The sequence below is a fragment of the Mytilus edulis genome, chromosome 5 (genome assembly GCF_963676685.1).
Source record: "Mytilus edulis chromosome 5, xbMytEdul2.2, whole genome shotgun sequence".
NCBI classification, from domain to species: Eukaryota; Metazoa; Mollusca; class Bivalvia; order Mytilida; family Mytilidae; genus Mytilus; species Mytilus edulis.
In genome coordinates this window covers 91961470-91989440 of record NC_092348.1, presented here as the reverse complement: position 1 = coordinate 91989440, position 27971 = coordinate 91961470, and the positions used below count along the sequence as shown (strand labels likewise).

The 27971-nt window shown below is 31.8% G+C and overlaps 2 protein-coding genes across 2 annotated transcripts in view; one reads left to right on the top strand and one right to left on the bottom strand.

Annotated features, from left to right (window-relative positions):
• The first annotated feature begins 3785 nt into the window (after positions 1-3785).
• Positions 3786-5088, top strand: LOC139525317 (uncharacterized). Its single transcript, XM_071320520.1, has 2 exons — positions 3786-4407; positions 4469-5088. The coding sequence occupies exons 1-2, from the start codon at positions 3786-3788 to the stop codon at positions 5086-5088; spliced, it is 1242 nt and encodes a 413-aa protein (XP_071176621.1).
• Positions 5089-16759: 11671 nt separating this feature from the next.
• Positions 16760-27971, bottom strand: part of LOC139524818 (dynein axonemal assembly factor 8-like) — a 40169-nt gene continuing 28957 nt past the window's right edge. The window contains exons 26-27 of the mRNA XM_071319922.1: positions 27793-27862; positions 16760-19257 (exon numbers count right to left, since the gene is read on the bottom strand). Of these exons, the coding sequence (XP_071176023.1) occupies positions 19174-19257; positions 27793-27862 (154 nt within the window). The 3' untranslated portion in view covers positions 16760-19173. The remainder of the gene's footprint in view (positions 19258-27792; positions 27863-27971) is intronic.

Here is a 27971-nt window from a genome sequence, read left to right as displayed (position 1 = left end):
ACCTACCGAATGAGACTATTTACCGGATTTGTAATAACATAAGCAACATGACGAGTGCCACATGTGGAACAGGATCTGCTTACCCTTCCGGAGCACCTGAGATCACCCCTAGTTTTTGGTGGGGTTCGTGTTGCTTATTCTTTAGTTTTCTATGTTGTGTCATATGTTCTATTGTTTGTTTGTTTGTCTTTTTCATTTTTAGCCATGGCGTTGTCAGTTTATTTTCGATTTATGAGTTTGACGGTCCCTCTGGTATCTTTCGTCCCTCTTTTATATTATTCACACAGTCATTTCCCCGATTGCTGACAAATTAACTTTCGCTGACATGCGCATTGGAAAAGCGCAGTACATGCCCACCGGTGATGTAGACAGATTGGAGCATTGCGTTCATCTCATGATAAGATAAGAATAGTTCGTCTCCATACTAACAATATGAATGAGAAATATTCTGTAAAGCTTTGACTACGGGGGTGTTTAACGACTGCCTATCCAGTAACAAAAGATTGCAATTTTTTTTTTAATTTTCTTGATCTGATTTTAATCCAAATAAAGGCAACAGTAGTATACCGCTGTTCAAAACTCATAATTCTTTTTTTTATATGAAAATTGACATATTTAATTTTAAATCAAGTAGTTTATGAGCCATGATGTCACATTTCTATAATTATGAAAAAAATTTAGAATCATTTGCGTGTAATTTTCGGAATTGCAAAAAAATAAAGAAGGAGTTTAACGGAAAAACAATATTGGTCCTTAAATCCAATGAATTAAAAAAGTTAAATCATGAGAACAATAGTAAATGTGTATTAAATAACAGCATGTCAACAATAGACAGAAGACCAAAATAATTACCAACTTCATACAATAAGAAAGAATGCATCACAATACTACTACTTATACAAGGAGGTAATATTGAAACCTGTGACCGGGAGTAGGATGGTGTATACACAGGCAAATTTTCTCACATGAATTTCACATGAATCTCACATGAATTTAAATTTACGTGAAATTGATGTGAGTGAAAGAAGTATGGCCAATTTCCCCTCAATTCTTTTCATTCGATAAGATAGTTAAATCATGTTAAAAATAGCCCGATAGATGCTAATTATAGTACATTAAAATATGTCAGATCATCTATGTTCATACCTTGAACAGGTATTCCAACAAAAAACAAGGCCAAGACTATTGTTTTTGTTATATTGATTTTATCTAATTGTTAACACCCTTTATGCGCACAAGGTACCATACCACGTAAATTGTCAAGAAGCCAAATAATATTGAACAAATTATAATGGGATGTTGTTTTTTCTCATTTTGAATATATGTATATCTGTATTTGTCCTGGTCTTTTAAGGTTTTATCGTCTGAAAGATAAGATAAGATAATATATATTTTAACCGGAGAACATCTTACATCAGCTGGCCATAGAACACCTTGTGTTACTAACACATGTTATATGGCCTTTTCTGACATTTTAACAAATCGGCCCTAAGTTGTGATACAGATGTAACAGCTTCTTGATGTTTTACCTACAATCACGATTTGTAGTGAAATTAATTTGTTCTATGGTGTTGTCTTATTATCTGATGACTTAGGTACCGGTGTAGGACGGTGGTAAGAATTTCAGTACTAGTATCTACACAGTTAGTGAATTTGCGACAAAACTGATTGCTGTTGACTGCATTTTTAAAAATTTAATATAAGAACACAAAAATGCAAAAAGTCTGAGCGAAATTCGAACCCTAGCTTGAAAACTATCTTTCAATTTAGTGGTTGTCGTTTGTTTATGTGTTACATATTTGTTTTTCGTTCATTTTTTTTTTACATAAATAAGGCCGTTAGATTTCTCGTTTGAATTGTTTTACATTGTCTTATCGGGGCCTTTTATAGCTGACTATGCGTTATGGGATTTGCTCATTGTTGAAGGCCGTACGGTGACCTATAGTTGTTAATGTCTGTGTCATTTTGGTCTTTTGTGGATAGTTGTCTCATTGGCAATCATACTACATCTTCTTTTTTATATTTCATTTGTAGTTCTATGCTCTACTGATTGAGCCACCGCGATACTTGACCTTATTATTCTTAATAAGGAGTTATATCGGTACAATTTATAGATGTTACACACTAAACCAATTTCATTTTTGAGAGAAAATGTAGTAAAAATTGCCACAGTCACGAAAAACCTAACTTTTGTTTGGTTTGAAATGTCCTTCTTGGGGGATTCCCTGTTTCCCCCACCAAAAAACACCCTAAATTCCGCACAATGGACTTTTATCCTTTTTGAGGCTTAAATTAAAAATTTACCACACATATCATAATATATGTTATTCGAGATATTGATCAAAAAGCATTTTTATTTTTTGTTTTTATAGTAAATTTTATTCTGAATGCACTTTTTGAAATTGGCCCTTCTGTGAAAAAAAATCAGGACAAATCGGCCCTACCTCAAATTTGCTTGTGAAGTGTGCCGAATGTGATAAATGGCAACATAGGAACTGTACTCACACATGAAATTTCATTCGAAACTGTGTTATCAAATGTATTATACAGTATTATCATAATCTAAAACATAGATAATCCCAATCATTTGACAAATTGTGTTTCTCACTTCTGTCTGCACTCGTAAATTGAAAATTAAGTCAAGCTTATAAACTTCTGTCAAGCATATTCTATAGATTAGTCTAGTCAATTTTACTGCGCTTAATTCAATTTTTGTCTGAAATTCAGGCCAAGTGTTATCCTACTTTTGCTTATATATATATTTTGCTTTTGTTTTGGTTTCTACATTTCACATTATAATTACTGCCATACATCTTTGTAATTCAAAAACACAGATTATTGCATGAACACAGACCTTGCTCATTTTTTCGATAGTATTACAGTATCACAAGATAAGTGATATCTGATATCATCAACATCTGTTATTTATTAATGTTTCCCTTTTGTATATATGTTCTGTACATGTATGTTTTGTTTTGTACTTTATCTCGTGTATGTTTGAGTGTCCTGTTAATTAATATATACGTCAGCTTTCGGTTTCAAAGATCTCTCCAAAGTATACATCATGTGCTTATGTTTCACTATATATTCATTATAAGTTTTGATAGTTTTGACTGATCAATGTTTTTAACATTAACCTGTAAATTTGTAAACTATACTATTATTCATAACATAAAAAGTAAATTCACAAAAATACTGAACTTAGAGGAAGATCAATTGGGAAAGTCCATAATCACAAAACCTCCCTATAATCATAAAATTTTTGTTTTGTCCTCAGTAGTATAATACAGTTTTTATTACTGGTTACTGGAATTGAGCAAAATCCAGGTCCAGATCAGAGTAACAAAAAGAATTTGAAAATAGTACACAATAATGTGTGTAGTTTACTTCCTAAGTTAGATCTCATTAACAATGGATTACATGAGTATGACATTATTTGTATATCAGAATCTCATCTTGACAAGTCAATTACTGATGACCAAATTAAATAAAATGGGTTTCATAAACCTATTAGGTTAGATAGAAATAGACATGGTGGAGGTGTGACCATTTATATAAAAAAAAAATGCTTACATTTTATTATACGGAATGACATATCTGTAAGCAATCTTGAATTATTTTGGGTTGAAGTGAGGAATTGTAGTAATGAAAAATTTTTAGTTGGTGTTTTATACCGTCCTCCAAGCTCAAATTCTAATATAAGGGACTTATTTAGTGAGTCAGTAGATAAAGCACTTGATTGTAATTTGCCAATTTTCCTTTGTGGTGATTTCAATTGTGATATGATGTCAAACTCTAGTAACTCTTTTAAAAAGTTACTTAACCGATTAAACTTGGAAAATGTTGTTTGGGAGTCTACCAACTTTACAACCCAAACTGGAACTTGTATTGATTTATGTGTGACTAATCGCAAAAACATAATTAAATCAGTAACTGTACTTACACCGATATGCAGTTCTCATTCTCCTGTTTCAGTCGAAATTTCATTTAAAACTTTTAAACAACACTCGTTTAAAAGACAAATTCGAGATTTTAAGCGTGCAGATTATGAAGGTCTGAAAAACCAGTTGAATGATACTGACTGGGACGATGTTGTTTTTAATTCAAATAATATAAATGATGTTTATATGAACTTTGTCAAAACATTCGAAAGTACTGTCAATAGATATATACCTACTAAAACTATTACAGTTAGACCAAATGATAAACCATTTATGAACAACTTGATAAGAAACAAGATAAGACATCGTAATAGAATTCACCACAAAGCGAAAACTTCAAATAATCCATATCTCTGGAAAAAATTTAGAGAAATTCGTAATGAAATTACCAGTTTGGAAAGAAAGGCAAAAGATGATTATAAGTGCAAACTGACATCACAACTTATTGACAAAGATATTTCTCCTGGTAAATGGTGGCGCATTGCCAAGTCTGTATCAAATTTTGAACAATCATTTTGCTGATATAGCTAATATTGATATAGAACCAGAAATTCCTGATAATAATGAGCCTCCTCCGTGTCATTTAAACAAATTTGTCATCACTGAGAAAGAAATTTTAGACCAGTTAAAAATTTTGAATGTTAATAAACCAGCTGGACCTGATGGTATCAGTCCTAGAATTTTAAAAGAGGTTGCTGGCTTTATTTCTAAACCATTAACTAAGTTATTTAATATGTCTCTATCAGTTAAACAGGTTCCACTGTTATGGAAAATTGCACATGTTAATCCTATTTTTAAAGGGAAAGGTAGTCCACATTCAGCTCTAAACTATCGTCCAATATCTGTTACTAGCATTGTTTGTAAGATTATGGCTGCTTCTTTGACTGATGACTTGGATGTTATCTCAAATTGGGCAAAATCATGGGCTGTTCAATTTAATTCTAAGAAAACTAAAAATATTGTATTTACTAGAAGGGAAAGGGAGCATCCACCTGTATTTTTTGGGATAAATGGCGAAGAGGTTGAGAAAATAAATATTCACTGTCATTTTGAGATAACATTTCAGTCATCACGCACACGCATATTGATATTATTTATAAAAAAGCATGCTCTCGTCGCTTCGTCAAGTCAAACACTTATTAGATAGGAGTTCACTTATACGTATTTATTATGCTTTTATTAGACCTATATTAGAATATGGTGATGTGATTTGGGGCAATTGCTCCCAGCATGAGACTGAGCTTCTTGAAAATATTCAGATAGAAGCTGCTAGAATTATTACAGGATTACGACGTAATTCCTCCAGACAAAAACTTTATATTGAATTAGGTTTAGAAACTCTGGAGAATAGACGTTATAAACATAAGCTTATACTATTCTACAAAATAGTAAATGGGATGACACCTGCATACTTATATGAGTTAGTCCAGCCATATCTTCCCAGACAAACCCCTTATACTTAGAGGAATGAAAATAACACTTTTCACCCGCCTCTTGCTAGAACTAGCTCTTATTTTAATAGTTTCATTCCTTCCACTATAAGACTTTGGAATAGTCTTCCTTTGAGTTTACAAAAATCACCAAGTGTGGGTATATTTAGAAGTGGACTGGATAAGTTTTATAGGACTGATGATATATTTAAACACACTTAATATAAGTCATTGTCAACTCAGAAATAATGCTAGCAACCTTAAATCTCATTTGTTTAATCAGTTCTTATCAGAGAACACTTTTTGCACAAACTGTAACCATCCTGTTGAGGATAACCAACATTTCTTTTTTATTTACCCTAAGTATAATGATGTAAGACAGATCCTTTTTGATTCCATCAACTCCATTGTTGATAATGTTGACATAAATATTATATTGAATTACTACTTTTTGGAAACAGATTATTTTCATATGATATGAATATTGCTATTTTTAAATCTGTTCAGAAATATATCAGTGACACTCATCGTTTTGTTTGAAACTTACTTAATTTTTGTTTCATCTAGTTTCATTTTTTTATTTTTTTCTACACCCCAATTCATTTATTCCACTAAGCATGCTTAGTGTGACTCTTTCAAGCCATAAATATATTTCTAATGACTTATAATGGATATTTGCATGTTTCAAGGTACTTTAAATAACTGATGATTAATTGCCTTTATCTTAAAATATACTTTGCATTTAGTAAGTAACACTGTTAATATATATTTGCTCGTGTGTGCTCACAAGTAGCATGCAAGTTCCACTATATTGCATTATTTTAAATACAGTTGTTGTGATTGAATTATACCTTGTACATGTAATATGGAGAGAGCTTTTATAGGCTGTTCCTGTTGCTCAATCCTTTTCATATCTTAATGAATAAAATATGTTTAAAATCAAATCAAATCAAATGTATTTAGTCGACTATTATTAGCAGTCCGAGACTCAAAACACAACCATTAACTTCAAGCAATTTTTAGTAGAAACACCAATTATAGCATATTTAACTTTAATGAAACAAGGAACCATAGAGTACTAACAGTCAAATGCAGAAGCATAAAAGACGAGACAATATAATTTAAAGCATCAATAAACTACATCATACCTGACTTCTTCTGTGGAAAAGAATTCTTGCTCAAATGATAAAAATCAGGAAATAACAGCACTAAAAATGTCCCAGCTGATTAAAAGAACGATAAGGGAACACTTAGTGGGGAAGTCTGTCCTCTTACACAAAGACACCATGTCAGAAGAACAATCTAGCCTAGACACAATCACTGGTCACAACTTGTGAGAAGTAATGAAAAAAATTTTACCTTAAAAACCAGGTGCTCCGCAGGGCGCAGCTTTATACGACTCCTGTGGTTGAACCCTGAACAGTTGGGGAAAACTTTGGTCACAATATTCAAGCTTGATTCTGTCTGAATTTGGATTGTGATCAAATTTTTGACATAATACAGGTTTTTGTTACAAAATTAATGTGGTCAGAGATCTAACAAATCTATTGCACAATAATGTGCAATTGAAGATTTCTTCTTGAAACTTTTAAAAATTCAAAAAAAAGGAAGACCCTCCCCCCCCTCCCCCAACTTTTTGAAACCCCCTTGGAGCAATAACCCTTAAACTCAATCCCATGCTTTCCATTGCAGTATTGAACCTTGTAGTACATTTTCAGAGAGATCCATACACTTAAACACATGAAACTAGAAACATGCTTCTTTTTGGCCCTTTTTTGGCCCCTAATTTCTAAACTTTGGCCCCATAACCCCTAAAGTCAATCCAAACCTTCTACTTGTGGTTTTAAACATTGCGGTATGATTTCAGAGCAATTGAAATACTTCTACACAAGTTATTATCCTGAAAATAGAAAAATGCTTTTTTGGGCCCCTTTTGTGCCCCTAATTCCTAATCGGTTGGGACCATCATCCCCAAAATCAATCCCAACCTTCCTTTTGTGGTATTGAACCTTCTGAAAAAATTTCATGAAGATCCATTTACTTAAACTAAAGTTATTATCCGGAAACCAATGTGTCTTCGGACGACGACACAGACGACGCTGACGACGCAGACGACATCATACCATTATACGATCCCAAAATACTCAAGGGTCATTTTACAAGCAAATTATAAAATGAAATGCTTAGATGACTTATAACTATCTTTACGAAAGACAGTGAGTAGACACACGTGAACCATTTTAACTAAATACTTTAACTGTGTTAAGTTCCGTATATTAGGAAGTTCCGGACTTTGGTTTTTAGTCAGACCAGCAAGTGGCGGGAATTGTTATTCTTATTGCACATGGAGTTCGAGCAGGGCGCCCGACAGATACAGACACAACTTGGTGAGTCCATTACTATATAGAATTGACTTTTAATGGTAGCAGAGCGTAGCGATCATAATGGCAACAAGTTTTAAGAATCCACCTACGTTTGACCCGAGGTCAATGACGTACGAAACATGGAAGAATGAAATTTCCGTCTGGCAATGGTAACTGATTTGAAAGTTGACAAATAAGCACTTGCTGGTTCACTTACACTTACGGGAAATGCACGGGAAGTGGCTATGGATGTCCCGGCTGCCGATCTGGCCAAGGGAGACGGCATGGCAAAACTGATAACACAATTAGACAAGGCCTTCTTACGAGATGATAAGGACAAAGCATACGAAGCTTACAAAAATTTTGATACGTTTGTAAAAACTGAAAATTTGTCAATGTCAGACTACATTATTGAATTCGACAAAAGATATAGCAAATCTAAAAAAATATGACATGACACTCCCAGAAGCTGTCCTTGCTTTCAAACTATTAGATAATACTGGCTTGTCTTCCAGAGACAAACAACTAGCCTTAACAGCATCTAGTGATGTAAAATATACCTCTATGAAGTCGGCATTGCAACGTATATTTGGTGAACGAATGTCTGGACCTTCAGAGATTACTGGTAATGTTCCAAGTATAACAATTAAACAAGAACCAGTATATTATACACAACATAATAAAGGGGGTAAATCAAAAGAAAAGGGCACTAATCCTTTAAACAAGTTTGGAAAAAGAACAAAATGTGCTATCTGCCAGAGTGTTTTTCGTTGGGGTAAGGACTGTCCTGACAAAGTAAATTCTGTTAATTTTGTTGAGTCTGAAAGTGAAATTGTAGAGAATTGTAACATAACACTTTTCACAAAAGAGCAGCCACCTGTCAGTGAAATATTTGTACTTGAATCAGCATGTTCAGCGATCATATACACTGCATGTACTCGGTACTGTGTGTTGGGAAAATTGGTTTAAACAGAGAGAACTGGGGACATTACTACAGTGACAAGTAGTAGAGCATTTAAGTTTGGTGATGGAAAAGGAGCTAACACTTTTATGCGTGCCACTATACCTAGGCCTGCTCAGACAGGAAGTTCCAATTGCAAAATTGAAACTGAAATTGTAAAAGCTGATATCCCTTTGTTACTCAGTAAGGCATCATTGAAGAAGGCTGGTACTGTACTGGACTTAAAGAATGATAGGGCAATCATGTTTAACAAACCAGTGGAATTAGAGTTCACATCTAGTGGACATTATTGCGTAAATATTGTGAAAACAAAACCTGAAATACAAAATGTAAATGTTAACATAGAGGAGAATGTACTTAATATCACAGATGACATGAGTACTGCAGAGAAACGTAAGACATTGGTTAAAGTACACAAACAATTCGGACATGCCACATTTAACCGTTTAATCAAACTTCTGAATAAGGCTGGAATGACCAATGCTGATACAATAGATATTTTACGATCTGTTTGTGAAAATTGTGACATTTGTATGACCAACAAAAGACCAAGTTCTAAACCTGTGGTTGGACTGTCATTGGCAACAGAGTTTAATGAAACAGTAGCGGTTGATCTGCATGAACTAGAACACAATGTATGCTATCTTTATATAATTGATGAATTTACACGCTTTAGTGCAGGGAGTATAATGAAAACAAAAAAAGGATCAGAATTTGTCAAGAAATTTTTGGAACTTGGATTTCAATACATGGTTCACCAAGACGTCTTTACAGTGATAATGGTGGTGAATTCAATAATGATGAAGTACGAGATATGGCGGAGAACTTTAACATTGAAGTGAAAACTACTGCAGCTTATAGTCCTTGGAGTAATGGGCTTCTAGAAAGACATAATCAAACTCTTACAGACACCTTACTCAAATTGAAAGCAGATAATAATTGTGACTGGGACATAGCTTTAAGTTGGGCTCTCATGGCAAAGAATGCTTTAGATAATGAACATGGGTATAGTCCATACCAGTTAGTTTATGGACGCAATCCAAACCTACCTAGTGTTTTAACAGATAAGCTGCCTGCCCTTGAGGGTACCACCATGAGTGAAATTGTTGGAAAACATATTGAGACCTTGCACTCAGCTAGAACAGCTTTTACCAGAAGTGAATGTTCTGAAAGAATTCGCAGAGCATTAAGAAAACAAACTCGTCCGAGTGGTATTATTTACTAGACAGGTGATAAAGTTTACTATAAAAGACCAGATAACAAAGAGTTGAAAGGGCCTGGCGTTGTGATTGGACAGGATGGAGCTGTTGTTTTTGTAAGACATGGTGGTATGCTTGTAAGAGTGCATCAGTGCAGATTAACAAAGGTATCAACAATACCTGAAACAGAAGAAAACAAAAATACTGGTAATTTTGAACAAGAAAAAGAAGCTAAGAAGTCAATGCCAGTTCATGAAAACAAATTTGTAAATTATTGTGACAGTGACACTGATAATGAAAATGACAGTGATAGTAATGTTGAAACGATTGAAAATGGTAATAATGAAGGACAAGATGAAAATGCAAATAATGAAGGACAAGACGAAAATGCAAACAATGAAGAACAAGTAGAAAATGCAATAGCAGGAACAGAACGACCCAAACTTGCAGATATGAAAACAGGACAAACCGTGAAATATAAAAATGCTGAAAGTGGTGAACAGTGTGTTGCAAAGGTTACTGGACGCGCTGGAAAGGCAACAGGAAGTAATAAAAACTGGTTTAACCTGCAATACTTGGAACCTATCACACTAAAAGGAGCAGAAATTTCAGTTGACATGAGTAAGTTTAAGGAATTAGAAAATGTTGCTAGAGAAGTAGAACTTCCTAGTTCTGATGACGATAGTGTTATGATTTTTGAAGATGTATCATTCAGGGAAGCTAAACTAAAAGAACTAAATTCATGGAAAAACAACAGTGTTTATGAAGAATGCACAGATACCAGTCAAAAGTGTATTTCTACGAGATGGATATGTAGTTTGAAGGACACCTCAGAAGGAACAATACATAAGGCAAGATTAGTTGCGAGAGGATTTGAAGAATTTAACAGAGATGATATACCGAAAGATTCACCCACTTGTGGATCAGATTCCCTAAGATTAGTTCTAGCTATTCTAGCTCAAAGAAGTTGGAAAACACGAACAATGGACATTAAAACTGCTTTTTTACAAGGAGCTGAAATAGAAAGAAAGATTTATGTCAAACCACCAATGAAATCTCAGTGCAAAGATATTATCTGGAAACTTCGCAAATGTGACTATGGTCTGTCAGATGCCTCTCTTAGTTGGTATAATAGAGTAAAAGAAGTTCTTGAACAATGTAAAGTCAGTGTATCCAAGGTTGACCCAGCTGTGTTTTTCTGGAAAAACAATAAAGGCAGCGTAGAAGGAGTACTTACTTGTCATGTTGATGACTTTTTATGGGGGGGGGGGGGGATCAAAAGAATTTGAAGAGAAAGTTATAAATAGCATAAGATCAACATTTTGTGTTGAAAAAGAAGAATTAGAGGAAAATGGGTCATTCCCATATGTTGGAATAGAATTATCAAAACATGAAAATGACTTGCATTTAAGACAAAACACTTATCAAAATAGTCTCAAGTTTATTCCTATTGAAAAAAGTCGTTTTACAATCTAAAATTGGACAAATACTTTGGATTGCAAGACAAAGTCGACCAGATGTGATAATTGATGCATCAAACCTTGCTTCATCTCTTAAAAAGGCAAACATACAAACGTTAAATGAAGCAAACAAAATAATCAAGAACCTTAAATCTGAAACTGTCACTTTGAAATTCAAAAAACTTGGAAATGATAATGCAATTAGACTTGTAGTATTCAGTGATTCTTCCCTTGGTAATTCATTTGATGGAGGCACACAAGGAGGACATTTCATTGTGCTTGTTGGTGAAAATGGACTTTTCTTGCCTATAACTTGGCAATCAAAAAGAATAAGAAGAGTGACAAGAAGCACTCTAGCAGCAGAAACTCTGGCTATGGCTGATGATATTGACAGTGGTATTTTTATAGCTTCGCTGTATACAGAGCTTATGTATGGTAAAGCTGATCCAACTCAATTGCCAATAACTTGCCTAACGGACTGCCATTCATTGTGGGATGCTATTAAATCAACAAAACAAGTATCCGACAAAACATCAACTTGCTGATTGCTTGACTAAAAAAGGAGCTTCATGCCATAACCTGCTCAGGGCACTTCAAGATGGTGTCTTAGGGAACAGGTGTTTGGATGAGTAACTTTCTAAAGCCAGATTTGTAAATAGTGTACATAGACTATGTGCATTGTATTAATGAGTTCAAAGGAATTGAACATCTATTTTTATTGACAACATTATTGAACAGTTAGTTCCTTCAAAAGAAAGAAGGGGAGTTTGTTAAGTTCCGTATATTAGGAAGTTCCGGACTTTGGTTTTTAGACAGACCCGCAAGTGGCGGGAATAGTTATTCTTATTGCACATGGAGTTCGAGCAGGGCGCCCAACAGATACAGACACAACTTGGTGAGTCCATTACTATATAGAATTGACTTTTCAAACTGTACCGATAGAAACTATGAATCAATACCAGTCTCAAATAACTGAATTGACAAGGGATCCAAACTAAAACCATGGAAATAAGTACCACTGTTCAACTTATTCAATTGCACAAATCATCGTAAATAACACAAAAGAAGTGATTACCATAACAGCAACAAGATCAGACAGATACACGATATAGAATAAATGTACAAGAAATGCTAAAGGAATCCTTAACAGCAAAATCTGCACCAGAATATGCAAAAAAAGCAGCACCAAGACTAACAGATATATCTCAGACATCAATAGACACTGAAATACTGCCTGAAAAATGGTCGATGCAAAAATCTACTATGTATTCAAAAATTGAGGTAAATACACAGCTGACTATTACAGACCAGTTTCAATAACTTATATATCTTTCAAACTAGAAGATTGGGCAAACAACTTAGGCAGGCGATTCTATGCTACATCCTGATCATTAAAAGCAAAAGCCATAGATATCATGCGCTTACTGAATACAAACTCCATTAAGTTAAGAACAACACATTCCATTGAATGCACATATCAGAAGATTGTTGTGGACCACATACATAGCAATGATACTTGTGAGCACACATAACAAAGGAGCATCAATAGCAAATTGAACTCTTTTTCGCAGAATCTAAATCATACCCACAGTAATGGAAGAACTCAGCACACATTTTAATTGTACGACCAACATAGGATCCACACAGTGTAGTGATCTAGACGAGTATACAAAATTAAAAAATAAACTATAAGCCCTTCACAGCAAGAAATTTCGATAACTTAAAATCTTCAAAAAATTTAAAACAACAAAGGAAACACTATGCGTTTTGATATGCGCATCAATCTAACAAAACATTCACCACTCTTTCATATATCATCTGCAATACCACTCAATAAATAATACAGAACCCATTTTGGTTTTTGTTTGTTGGTGTTTTACAATATAGCCAATTGTCATACGATCCATCAATGTTAAAATAAAAAGTCTCAATGAAGAATGTTTTATATGTTTTGTTTATATGCATAAGCAAAGAGGGACGAAAGATAGCAGAGGTACGAAAGATACCAGAGGGACAGTCAAACTCATTAATCGAAAATAAATTGACAACACCATGGCTAGAAATGAAAAAGACAAACAGACAAACAGTAGTACACATAACACAACATAGAAAACTAAAGAATAAGCAACACGAACCCCACCAAAAACTAGGGGTGATCTCAGGTGCTCCGGAAGGGCAAGCAGATCCTGCTCCACATGTGGCACCCATCATGTTGCTCATGTTATAACAAATCCTGTAAACAGTCTAATTCAGTAGGTGTTGATTGTTAAGTGATCCTCATTTTGTTGAGACATACCCAAAACTCTTTCCATGCATTATTCATAATTCACTTAGTAGAGAGATCATAGGTGTAAATGTAGTTAAGAACATACATCATTGTTTTTTCAGATTTCTAGACAAATGTGACATGTGCTATCAAACCAGTATCATATGTTTCACCAGAATCATGACATCAGAACTTACAAAAATGTAAGTATAAATGATTTGTGGTTTCATAATGCATGTATAAATAAAAGAAAATATCTCCAAGAACTGTTTAATATTAATAAATAAATGTAACTTTTATCACACAACTCAATATATAAAATGTAAATAAGTTATGGATGGAATTGTTCAATACAGAGATCATTGATAAAGTGGACGGTTACATAGAAACTTGAGGAATGTTTTAAAACTAGTTTTCATTGATGCATTACTTCATTTTTTCTGCATTTATACCTATATAGGTAATTTCTATCTTGTTTAACACATTTATATGCTTGGTTCATCTGCCCTCACAAATATGGATGAAAACCAATACCACCTGAACAATAATGAATCCAGAGTATGTTATTTATAATCAGTCATAGAAATTGGGGTTTAGTATTTACTATACATATCCAAATTGATGATTCTTCAATTTTTTCTCAGGAATGTATTACAAAATTAACAAAAATTGACAGAGTATATTTTTCTGGACATGTCGTATCTGTCCTGTGCTAAAGGACTATAGTATAAATTTGAGAAAGTATGCCTTAATATCTATGAATTCTGGTACATCACTATCAATTAACATATCAATTTTTGCCATATTGTTCTCTTACCCCCCCCCCCCCCCCCCCCTCCATGCCCAACACACTGGGCCATTCTAGTCAACAAATAATATTCTTGTGCAAGTATTAATAATTGATGGAAAACAAAAGAGGGGGAGAGAATAAAAGCAAAGTTCAAAATGAAATATATAAGTTTGCATTCAGTTAAGACTATGTGAAAACTTGTTAAAAACAACTAACTATATACTGAACAGTGCAAATCATAAATACAAAAATAGCATAGGAATAAAACAAAAACATACAAATAACAATCATTAATATATACTGGGTTTAATGTCTTGTCAACATGACAAAATTACAGTCAATATATAGCCATTTTAGTGATTTTTTTTGTATTAAATAAAAAGAACATTTAATTCAAAAATCCATTCAATGTATTATGAAAACAAATATAAATTGAATTCAGATCTCAATATTTAAGAATTATGATATATAGTTTAAAATATGTCAGACATTGAGTAAAATTTTGACAACAAACATTATTTTTTTAAATTTCAGTTCACAAAATGTTCAATACCACTTAATTCAGTTTACTTCCATCTTTTTACTTTCTTTCAGCAGTTTTACTATGGAAACTTGGGTAATTGTTATACGTTAGACAATATAATTCAGAACACATGTTGCTTTGAAAGTAAGTTAAATCATGAGAAACATTAAAATGAAACACAACAGTGTTTATAACAGTACACATTGTTATCAGCTTATGAAAGCTTTCTACCAGCATAGAACATCCTGTCAACCTACCATCATTTGGAATCAATTTCATGCACTTTAGGTTGTCGCACCCTGAGATTTCTGCTAACACCATAGTATTATTACAGAATATAATTTAAATGATAAATACAATACCACTCAGCAGATTGTCTAATGAAGAGTCTGTGTAAGCAAAGGATGGATTGGAATACAATTAAATCATATAGTTTTTAAGGATTGAAAATGCAATATATCATATGTAGCAGATAACGATAAAAAATCTATTCTGAGTACATTTAATTGTTATCCTTTAGAGGTTTTCTATGAAGGAGATTTATGTGATAATCTTTCCTAATATTATTTACTATACATTTCTTTTAAGGGACAAACCAATGCACTAAAACATGAGACTGACTCCCTCTCCCTTTCTTAGCTGGGACATAATAATTAATTTTTTTTTTCTCTTTAATGATTACATCATCATCTAACAAAGTTTTAAGACCACAACAATTTCTAGATAACTTCAAATTGTAAAAAACGTCTCCATGTTTGATCAATCTCTTAAAAAGTTCCCACAAATAAAGCATGCATATAGCTAATATCATTTTAAGTCATTCATTAACACTAGGTAATACATAAAAATGTTGTATAAAAATAACTTTCAAATAATTTATTCCAGAAAAATAAATAATTATATATAAATAAATTATATCACAGAATAAACAACAGGTTTCTTTGAGATGAACAGTGTTTGATAATACTTAAGCATACTGAAATAGGTTTTCATTAAATATGCAAATGTAAATTATATTTTAACATAAAAAAAATAAAGTAATACGATGTACAATGCAGTCAGTAAAGATACAATAGAATTCAAAAGTGGTATTTTATGTGAAATTACTTCAAGGATTATTTACACTGTACTAGCGAAAACTCTAAAGGAGTGTTCACTGTTTCTTAGCTTATAATCAGAATAATGCATTTCTTCAACACTTGTCACATGAACTTAAAGCAAAGCAGTTAGCAACAAATATCCTTTATTTTCTTATGGTTGTAATCAGTTCTATATATATCTTCATAACCTTGTTTTAAGTTTGCTTCTTTAAATTCAGGAACCATCAATTTTCTTTGCTTTAATTATTTACCAATTTCTAGCAATACCACAAAAATATTTGGTAAAATTTTAATAGAATTTTATCTGCAATACTGTGGCCTTTGTATTAACAGAAATGTGACTTTATTACTGCTACTTCTGGTAATCAATATTATAATTGTACATAAGGTTCATGACAGGAATTCAATAACAAACATAACTTTTGAACATATTATGACGAATGTATGATAAAAACGCCTGATTTAATAGCAAAAGACAAAACAAAAAAACTTTAATTCTATAATATTTTCAAAAAGAATCAATATTAGGGACGTCTAGTTTTCAAATTTCTTGGCATTCAGTATTTTTGTTGTTTTACTTTTTACTAAATAAATCAGAATTTTCAAAAATACTACTGTGGATTTATTATTATTCGTTGGATACCAATTTTCATGGATATCTTGGTTGGAAATAAACCACAAATTCACAAATGTTCAACAAAGTATTGACTTTCTATAGGCTTGTATGCAGGGATGGGGTAATCGTAATCTGTAATCGTAATCGATTGTAATTGATTACATTTTTTCAAGTAATCGACAGTAATCTGTAATCGAAGACATTTTCGATTACATGTAATCGTAATTTAATCGATTACAGCAAAAATTTGGATGTAATCATCGATTACTTTTCGATTACATTTCGATTAAATTTCGATTACTTTAGTAAAATAGCTTGATGAAAAATAACCTATTTCAGAGAAAAATATATATGTTATCCCTTTGTAGTACAGATACAATATTATGCATCAACAATACTTGAGAGTTAAGCAACTGCCTTATTTCTATCTATTGTCTCAAGCTGCATTATGAGCAACCAGATCCCCTACTTAATTTAATTTATATCTAGCTTTGGAAACAAATGGATGTACTATGTGCTTGTCAATAATTCAAGAGTTTTGATATTGAAATAAGAAAATAGATTTGAAATAAGAAAATAGATCTTAAATAAGAAATGTGTATGTCTTTCGTTAAGTTCTGTACTACATTTTTAAAAGTAGTCAGCTTATTTGTATTAAATTTCCTGAAAACATCATATTCAATCTGAACACAAAATTCTTTTAACAATGAACCAATAGCAATGCATTGTAATTCTTTTAAGAAATAGATACATGTATCCTTTTGACACTATAAATATATTTTGTATATAATTTTATTGGAGAAGTTAACTAATCTTAACAACATTCTTGCCTTTACTAATGAGATGATCAAAGTCTTCTAATCAATAACAAACGTACTTTGTTTTTATTTCAATTATCTTATAAATGTTATACCTAATAAAGAAGGAAATTTACAATATTTAGCCCCAGGTTATAAATTGTACTCCAGTGGCAGTTAAATAATCTGTAATTAGGGTGGTTATCCAAACAAAATGTTAAAATCATGCATGTCATTATAAAAATAATTTTTTATCTTAAAAATTAGCTGAACTAATTAATTATTCTACTTTTTTTTGTATTTCCTTAATCATTATAATTAACTATGCAAAAAAAAAATGTTTTTTATTTAAAGAGTAAAAACAATTTAGCCAAAGTAACTCAGTAAGAAAGCAAAATTTTTGAAAAACAATTAGTTACGAATAAGTGATTGTTGTAATGGGATGACATCTTTCATTTATGTTGAAAGTCAAAATTTCAAGATTTTTTAAATATTTCTAATCTTCATTAAGAGATTTGATCTAAAAAAACAGCTATTTACTTATAATTAAATTTAGAAGCAATGCTTTAAATGATACATTTGGTAAATTTCTTAATTTCCACTATACAAATGTTGAGCAATATAATTGTGTTTTACTCATGTTATTTTTTTGTTGAAATGTTGAAGCATGTAATTGACAGTAATCGAAAAGTAATGTAATTACTTTTGATAAAGTAATCGATTGTAATCGATTACATACTAAAATTTGAGTAATCGATTATTAATCAATTGCACAAAAATTCTTCATGTAATCGATTAATAATCGATTACATTTGTCAGTAATCGTGCCCATCCCTGCTTGTATGCAAACTTTAAGAAAACCACAAAATCAAATATCAATAAAAAACAATTTTCCCCCAGAGTCCACGAAGATTGATATCCATGAAAATAAATGAGTCCACAGTATTTGAAAATGATGGTTTATCATGGGTCAATCTATCGACCAGGATGTTTCCATTCACCAATATTTTTTTATACTCCCATTCATATAAATTGTTCTAATTGAGATGAGAAAAAGCCTTTGATGAACTATGAACTGTATGTTATACATACTTTTAGTTGAATATATGTGAATCACCATGCATGTATATTAGAATAAAGAGGTTGTGGTATGATTGAAGACAGCTATTTACCAGACACAAAACAATGTGGATGTAGGCAGCTATATATCACTCTACAGCTTTCCACAATGATCAAAACTTATACAGTTTATTAAGTTTATACTGTCCAGGCATGACAAAATATGAAACAATTCAAACAACAAAAACAGCCTGGTTTATGCTAAAACAATTAGTGAAAAACAGTAATGCATGTCTTCTGGTCGTTTGGATATGTATAAAAGAACCTTATACAGCGAAGTAAGTAAGATGAAACACAATCTACACTTTGCTTATGTACAATAAACTATTGAAATCACTAAATAAATTGTAATAAAATTCAAATCTAAATCAAAATCTGCTAAAACACTGATCAATAAATATGATATGAATTGAGTCTAGTGAAATGAGTTGAAGTGTTTAGTGTTTCAATAAATGTATGCAATTGTGCAACCTGTGTAAAAAAAATTCACTCTTTTTAAAAATGAAAATGCTAGCCCCACCCCCTCCAATTTTTTTTTATAACCACAAGATAAACATCTGTAAATCCTTTTTCAGCATATAACCAAATAGTTTTCTAGCCCCGTCTTATTATGTGGAATGATGTTTTGATAATATTTCACATTGTCCTCCAGGAATCAACTTGTCAAAGAAAAACATCAACATCTTGTGAGCCTGAAAATATAAAACATAACTTTATGTGTCATGAAGTTCAAAGGAATGCAAAACTATATTATAAAATGGTCATACTACTCTTACCTCGGTTTTACTCTACAGAAAACTTCTTTTCTCAAAACATTGACCTCCAGAGAGGAAACTGATAATAAGTTTTTATCAAAACAAATTCAACATTCAGTTACTTTTTTCGGGTTCTTGAAATACATATGGTTGCGGGGTACAATTCCAAAAAAAGTTTTGATAGAAATTTGTCCTAGGGAATCTCCCAATCCATAGCTTCTATGCACCAAAATTATTATTATCTTATCTTCCTAATCCATTATACTGTTTTTTATATTGTCATGAACTGCATTTTGTTGTATTTTCTTTTGTGTACCTTTTGTTAATCCACTGTTCAAGATTAAAAAAGGGACAGGGTTGAAATCTTAAACTACAATATGAACACAAAGAACACAATGCATTATTCATATTATCCCATTCAAATGCACAATGGACAATTAATTCTAAATCGCAACACATGGACAATGAATTCTGAATCGCAACACATGGACAATGAATTCTGAATCACATCACATGGACAATGAATTCTGAATCGCAACACATGGACAATGAATTCTGAATTCCAACACATGGACAATGAATTCTGAATCGCAACACATGGACAATGAATTCTAAATCGCAACACATGGACAATGAATTCTGAATCGCAACACATGGACAATGAATTCTGAATCGCAACACATGGACAATGAATTCTGAATCGCAACACATGGACAATGAATTCTGAATCGCAACACATGGACATAGAATTCTGAATCCCAACACATGGACAATGAATTCTGAATCGCATCACATGGACAATGAATTCTGAATCGCAACACATGGACAATGAATTCTGAATCGCAACACATGGACAATGAATTCTGAATCGCAACACATGGACAATGAATTCTAAATTGCAACACATGGACACTGAATTCTGAATCGCAACAAATGGACACTGAATTCTGAATCACAACACATGGACAATGAATTTTAAATTGCAACACATGGACACTGAATTCTGAATCGCAACACATGGACACTGAGTTCTGAATCACAACACATCTTAAGTCTAAATTCCCCAAAAAATTAAATCATAGCAAAAAAAATTCTCAATTTATATTAGTCTCCTTTTAATAAAGTCACAACTTTTAAAGATGTTAGAGCTGGACACATGTCTTTTTTGTAGACCATGTAAAAACCAATATATGTCTTTAAATTTATCAGTTTTGTTTTTGGTCCCAATCCAATTTCCTTAGAAGGCTTTTGACAAATTTCTTTCTTCTTATATTTCAACAAAAATCTATATATATGTACTTGTAAAAACAATTCTGATAACCTTTTACCAGAGATACTTCATTAACAAAATATGCAATGTAAGACAGATTTCTATGCTTTCATAGTTGTACAAGAGGATGTGTGAATTTTTTTTTGTAAAAAAAAAAACACACTCTGATTGCTTGAAAACCAAAAACTTTTGAAGCATGTATACTTTTCAATATCAACTTTAATATTATTCCTGTCATTAAAAAAATTAGTAAAAATAAACTAACAATGACAACAGTTATCAATGACAAGCAGTTTTTCTTGTTCAGCTAGAATTTAATGACATTGAAACACCCACATTTATATTTATAAATAGATTTTTTTATATCAATGTGCATTGAGCTTGATTATGCAATGTGTAATCCCATAACAATAATTTATCATTCCAAACGTAGTTTCAAAACCTTACATTTTTTACAGAACATTCACAAAACAAAATTTCAAAAAGTATATTCATAGCAACAAGTTTACTAATGAATTTCTACAAGTTCATCAATAACCATAGATCCCATGGTATGTTTTAGCCATTTTTCTCCTATAGGCACAGCAATAATAAATCTATTAAAAGCTTGTGAAGATGAATTAATGTGATGAAAGCACTATATCTGGATGATGTTTGAACTGTAAATTCTGTCATTTTTTATTAGTTATTGTCACCCCTGAGGGCCTGTGACCAATAAACCAATCATATCCAATCTATTCAGACAGTAAACAGATATCACATAGGATATATTATTAGATTATTTACTCGTCACTTCACGTCAGATATGTTTTCATTCATCATATGATTTGGAGAATAATAAAAATGAGATCTGGCAAAGCATGAATCCTTCTACAACTAACAATAGGTGGAAAGAAAAGTAGATAAACTAGAGGCTCTAAGGAGCATGTATGTCGATAAAGGCCATTTTATTACCTATCTAAATTATGTAATCACCTTGTTTTGGATGATATCAAAGGGTTCTTGTAGGGTATTTCAACCTGCAAGAACCCTCTGATATCATCCAAAACAATAAATAAAGAAGGTATGCTTACTACATGGATTCATCATTATTTGTTGGATATCACATTTTTGTGATTTTGTGAATTTAAATGTTCATTGAATTACAGATACTCTATAGGCTCGGCATAACCAAGAAAATAGGTATCCACGAGAATGCAAGTTTTCCTTTATCCACGAAATTTGTAGCCTCAAAAAAAATTAATGCCACTTTTTTGGTCCCCTGGAATCGAAAATCAAATAATATTGTAATCTAATCAATAGAATCCTTATGATGATCCTGATAGTTGTGAAGTTTGCCTAGTGTATATATTAAATATGTATGCATTTATACTTCAAACTTTTAAATCTAGTTCAAATCTACAAAAACTGCAGAAATTACCTCATTTTGAGATTTTGTCATTAACAAAATTGTGCAAAGGCTATACCCAGAAAAATATTTTGCTACATTTTTTTGTTTTTAAAAAGGTGTTCATGTTTGTAGAATATCTTCTGTGTCCGACCTAAGCTTAGACTATTTGGAAAAAAATATGTAAAACATGCTGATTTTGACATGTTTAAAACATCTTAGTGAGACCATAAGTGATCTTTTTACACAAAACTGTCCTATTCCATACTATATTGATCACTTAATTTGTCCATAACATTAGCATTATTTTGGAAGTCTTGTATAATCTGATTTTTTTTGGTAATACATGTATCAGGGGCCACTTAAATGTAGGCTCTTATTGTACCTCCTCTTTATTTTTGAATTATTACCAATGTTGTTCAAACCCCAGGGGCTGGGACAATGTTCCATCTCTGGTGGATATTCCGCAATCAACAAATTAAGATATTACATTTTGTATATTCATCTTTTTGCAAGTACATATATATTTTTATTTAAAAATTTGGAAAACAAGATTTGATGATTCAGCCATTGAAAAATTGAATAAATAACTAAGACAATTCTATATTTTGTAAAAAAACCCAAACTACTGATATTGAAATAACACTGAGAAGAATAAGGGGAATACTTCTTTTCCAAAACAGGCAATTTGACCACCCTGTAAGAAAGGCTAGTATTTGAAAGAAATTTCCATATCTTTTATTATAGGGAGATTTCCACTGATATATATCTGAACAGTTAACACCTACTGTAAAGTCAGAAATTATGGCATGCATTTATTATTGCAATTTTTGAAAAATTAACAAAAAAAAGTGTGATTTTAATTGTTGCGATTTAAGGAAAAGCTTCTTACAGAATATGTATTTGATATCAGAATGCCAATTGTAATTATTGCAATACTCAAGTTGTCACAGTATTCGCATTAAAAAACCTCACAATAATTTCTGAATTTTCAGTATTTACGATTTGACAAAATCATTTTATTTAAATTTAGTAGTTTCATATGATATTTTACGTGACCTTGTACCTTATTTATGTTATGTCTAGTCTACAGAAACTGGGTTTGTATTAAAACAAAGAGTGTTGTTTTTTTATCACAAAAATTGTTGTTTTTAATTAATTCTCTTTACAAAAACAGGAAAATGTTATTCTGTAGTACCCATTAATCATAAGATATTATGGAGTTAAAGTCAAGGTTGATAAAAAATAGGCTTGGGAATTATCATGAATTCTATTTTTATTCAGACAATACCTGATCAAACCAGAAAAGTAAAACTGAAATGTAAGTTAGTGTCCATTTTTCACATTTAAGAGTGAAGCACAGGGACTGATGCATACAAAGCAAATCATGTTCATGGGTTGTAATAAAGGATTTTTAAAACCCCAGCACTGTTTTTAGGTGGACAGTTTCATAGATGGTGGACAACTAATAATTTTTGACACAAAGAATCGTTTTGGAATAGCTTATCTTATTCACACATTGATGAAAATTTTAATCCTAGCAAAACAGATGTTTCTCAAGAAATATTTTTCTTTAACTCTTTCCTCCACTGATTTTTTTTTTTTTAGATACTTGATTCACATAGGATTTTTTCAATATAAAAAAAAATCGTCAGATTAAAAGTTTTAATGTATTGGGAAAACAAATATTTCATCAATGAAATTCCAGTCGTATATTCTCATGATTCATGATGAATATCCTTTTTAAATTAAATGCAAATTTTTATTAAGTCTGATACAGATTTTTTGTAGGAGAATGTTTTAACTGAGGCACTACACAGGTGTCAAAAGGCGTCATTATGGAGTAAAGGGGTAGTGTCAAAGGCGTCATTATGGAGGAAAGGGTTAACAAAAGCTAAGTTTTTGACCACAACTTTGACATTAGGGAACAATTTGGAATGCATATCATACCTGAATATTAATTTGTGTTCAAATCATTATACAAAAAGGTGTTCTCAAAATAGGATTTTTTCAATATAAAAAAAAATCGTCAGATTAAAAGTTTTAATGTATTGGGAAAACAAATATTTCATCAATGAAATTCCAGTCGTATATTCTCATGATTCATGATGAATATCCTTTTTAAATTAAATGCAAATTTTTATTAAGTCTGATACAGATTTTTTGTAGGAGAATGTTTTAACTGAGGCACTACACAGGTGTCAAAAGGCGTCATTATGGAGTAAAGGGGTAGTGTCAAAGGCGTCATTATGGAGGAAAGGGTTAACAAAAGCTAAGTTTTTGACCACAACTTTGACATTAGGGAACAATTTGGAATGCATATCATACCTGAATATTAATTTGTGTTCAAATCATTATACAAAAAGGTGTTCTCAAAATGGATTTGTGTTTCAATCATAAATTTTGGAGTGTGAGGGCCATAATATAAACTCTGCAAACCAAGAAATTTAAACTTGATCTGTAACTTGCCATTGTAAAACTATATACCAAATATCAAATCAATATCTTCAAGCACTAAGAGAGAAAGTGTGGAAAACTGATTTAACCTGTAGTGCCTTTGTGTAAGCTGATTACTGGCCGGCCATTTTCAAGCCCTACATTTAGCCAATAAAGTAGCTGTTGTAAAACTTCCAGGACACTTGTTTTCATTTCCCTTTAGGATGTACCCAATTATTTGATCAATACAGTTGTACCAGAAGTAAGAAGTAATGTCTGAATAGCATATAAGACTTCTAACTTTCACCAATTACAATAGCATAGGGTATGATTTTAATCTTAATTTGACAATCAGAAAGCTTTTTAAAAGTGAATAAAAATAATTTCTTCCTTTTAGAACTATTAGACTACAAATTGTAAGATAATTACAATGTTTTTCCAATAAAACATTTGTCTGTTCATGAAGACAAATGTTTTTCCATGTTTTATCTGCCCAATCTATTACATGAAGGAAGCATGTTAATTAAGCTTACTCTAAGTTGTTTTTCATAACTATCTGAGTCACAAATTCTATTGGAAATCCTGTTTAATGGTCATATTAAAACTGGGTAATATTACAACAGTGGTTTACTATAATTGGTTCTTATTTTCCAATTAACTAATTCTTTACACACTTATCTCTAGAATTAATATAATTTGTAATTAGACTGCTAAATTGTTTTCAATTGTGGTTACAATAATAATACCAGATATATTGATATTAATTGGAGACAAAAACAAGATTGGTAAATCTATTTCAAACATTTATTTGGATCAGAGCCAAATAATGCAGAAGCTAGTTAGAATTATGCATTGTCTTTTTTTCTTCTTTAAAGGAAAGGGTGTGTTCTTATGCTGTGTTGTTACTTAACTGGCCATTATTAGGGGAGAATTTGGCACCCGCAAACACATTTTACCCTGCCACATTCTATATATACCTGTCCCAAAGTATGGCACATGTATTTCAGTGGTTGTCTTTTGTTGGTGTATATTACATTCATTATTCATTTTTTGTTTGTTAATTACATATAAAATCAGGTCATTAGTTTTCTTGTTAATATTGTTTTACATTTGTAATGTTGGGTCCTTTTATAACTTGTTATGTGATATGAGTGGAAAGTTGTTTTATTAGCAATGATCATATCACATCTTCTTATACTTTTATTGCATATAGCCAAATAAAAAAATACAATGTATCAAATAAGATGTGTAAGGTTTAATACATTTAAAGTCAAGTTACAGTAAATGAGCTATGTAACAGATTTTGGTAAAATTTTGAATACATCTGGCCATAAAAAAGAATAGGTTTGTTTGCCCAAATGCTACCTACCAGAAGAAAACTGCCTACTCAAATTCTTTTATTGTCCTGATTTGAAAAAGTTTTTTTTTTAATCAGATATGCATGAAGACTAATAAACACCCGATACTTCAATTTCTCTTTTAGAAAAAAAAAAGAAAATATCTACCCACTGTCTCAACCTTTGGGTAGGGTTTGGGCAAACCAAAATATTTTTAATTGTGGCCTCACTTTGGTTCATTGAACAATAACTGAAAATCGAAAAAATAATGGATTTATCAGGAAAACCATGAAAGATGTCAAGGATAAGGATATTGGAACACCTGAAAGTGAATCATTCATATCTTGATTTGGTGTCCAGGGCAGTAAAGTAGGATGATTTTCATTCCATCAATTCATTTATATGGGTTCAGTTTCCTAGCAGTGATACCTAGTAATAGATGAGGAATGTCTAGGGACTTTGGTGTATGCAATACTCCTTATTATAGCAATAACATTCTAATGGAAGTTAACTAATTTCCTTATACAGGATGTTGACTAGACAGAGATTAAGGAACAGAAACAGAATACATATATAATAGGTCTATGAAGTACTGTACATAGTTCTTCCAAACACCCAAAAGCTTGTTGCCTTTTCATATTTATTCATATAAATAAGAAAGAGATTCAGAAACATATACAACTCATACAAGTTTTATTTTAAATCTTCTCTATGCATTAACTTTCACATCCAGGTGCAAGTGAACACAGTTAGTTTTGGAAACAAAAACATTGTTCCATTTTCATTTCACTTAAAATAATTTAATTTCATCAGTGAAGATATGATTTTGAACAAACTAATCATTCATTGCTTAAATAAATAGTTGTGAAACCAGCCAAACATGAAACAACTTCATAATGACTTATTGATTGATATCCAGTATTTGTTCAATCAGGTCAGATGTACACTACCGTGCCAAAAGTGAAGATGATTTTACGACGTCATGTCAAATGTGGGTTGGAAGTGACAACTTTAAAAGCCGTTTTCTGTGTAAATAAGTTGGAGTTATCTCTCTTTTTGCACAATATGAAAGTTGTGAGGTCAATCATTGACCTGATACGTCACCGGAAGTTTGGAATCGTCTGCTTTGTTTACATTTCGAATAGTTTTGAGAATGGCCCCAAAAAGCAAGGAACTGTCAAGGAAAATTGTTACAATCACAATATACTTTAAAGCATTTATATATCATTGTTGGCAATTTTGTTTGGCCTGTTATTGCTTGTCAATTCCCCAATGACAATTACATATACCAAGATAACAATGCCCCAGTTCACAGAGACAAAATTGTGAAAGAAAACTTAGAACAAAATTAACTTCATGGTATGGCATGGCCAGCACAAAATCCAGACCTTAATATTATTGAGAATATGTGGCGTAAAATTAAAATTGAAATGCAAAAACATGCATATAACATCACTACAAAGACACAAATGGAGACAGCAATTCGGAACATATGGACCTTGGTTTTATGGAAATTTCTTGTTTCAAAAGGGGTCATTGTACAATAATTTAAAAACAAGAATGTGTCCTCAGTACACGAATGCCCCACTCGCACTTTCATTTTCTATGTTCAGTGGACTGTGACATTGGGATAAAAACTCTAATTTTGCATTAAAATTAGAAAGATCATATCATAGGGAACATGTGTACTAAGTTTGAAGTTGATTGGACTTCAACTTCTTCAAAAACTACCTTGACCAAAAACTTTAACCTGAATCGGGACAGACGGACGCACAGACCAGAAAACTTAATGCCCCTCTACTATCGTAGGTGGGGCATAAAAAAAAGAGTAAAAGTTTAATCACTCCTGTAAAATCAAACTGAGGTTATAACATATGAGAATATGAAGACAAATAATCATACCAAGTATGAAAGCTTTATGTCAAACGATCACCAACTATTTTTTAGAGGGAGAAAGGGTCAGTTGGAGACCCTTTCAACTTAAATACAAAGCATTTTTTTGAAGCAATAAAACAACCTCACAAAATAAAATAAATTCTTACCTGTTTTGTGTCTGCTGGTCTAAAGATCATCTCACCATATTTACCTATCAAAGATTCTGCACCATAATCACTGTAATAAAGTAAGGTTTTAGTTAACATATATACTGGAATATCTTATTTTGGATGTAACAAGTCCTCTAATTGGCTGAAAGGTATTGTCTATCAGCTCATAGATATAA

Bases quoted from the DNA above. Each gene is read 5' to 3' on its own strand.
- LOC139525317 (XM_071320520.1), top strand. From the start codon at position 3,786: ATGTCAAACTCTAGTAACTCTTTTAAAAAGTTACTTAACCGATTAAAC. The intron at 4,408-4,468 runs GTAAATGGTGGC...TTGCTGATATAG, and splicing joins TGACAAAGATATTTCTCCTG to CTAATATTGATATAGAACCA.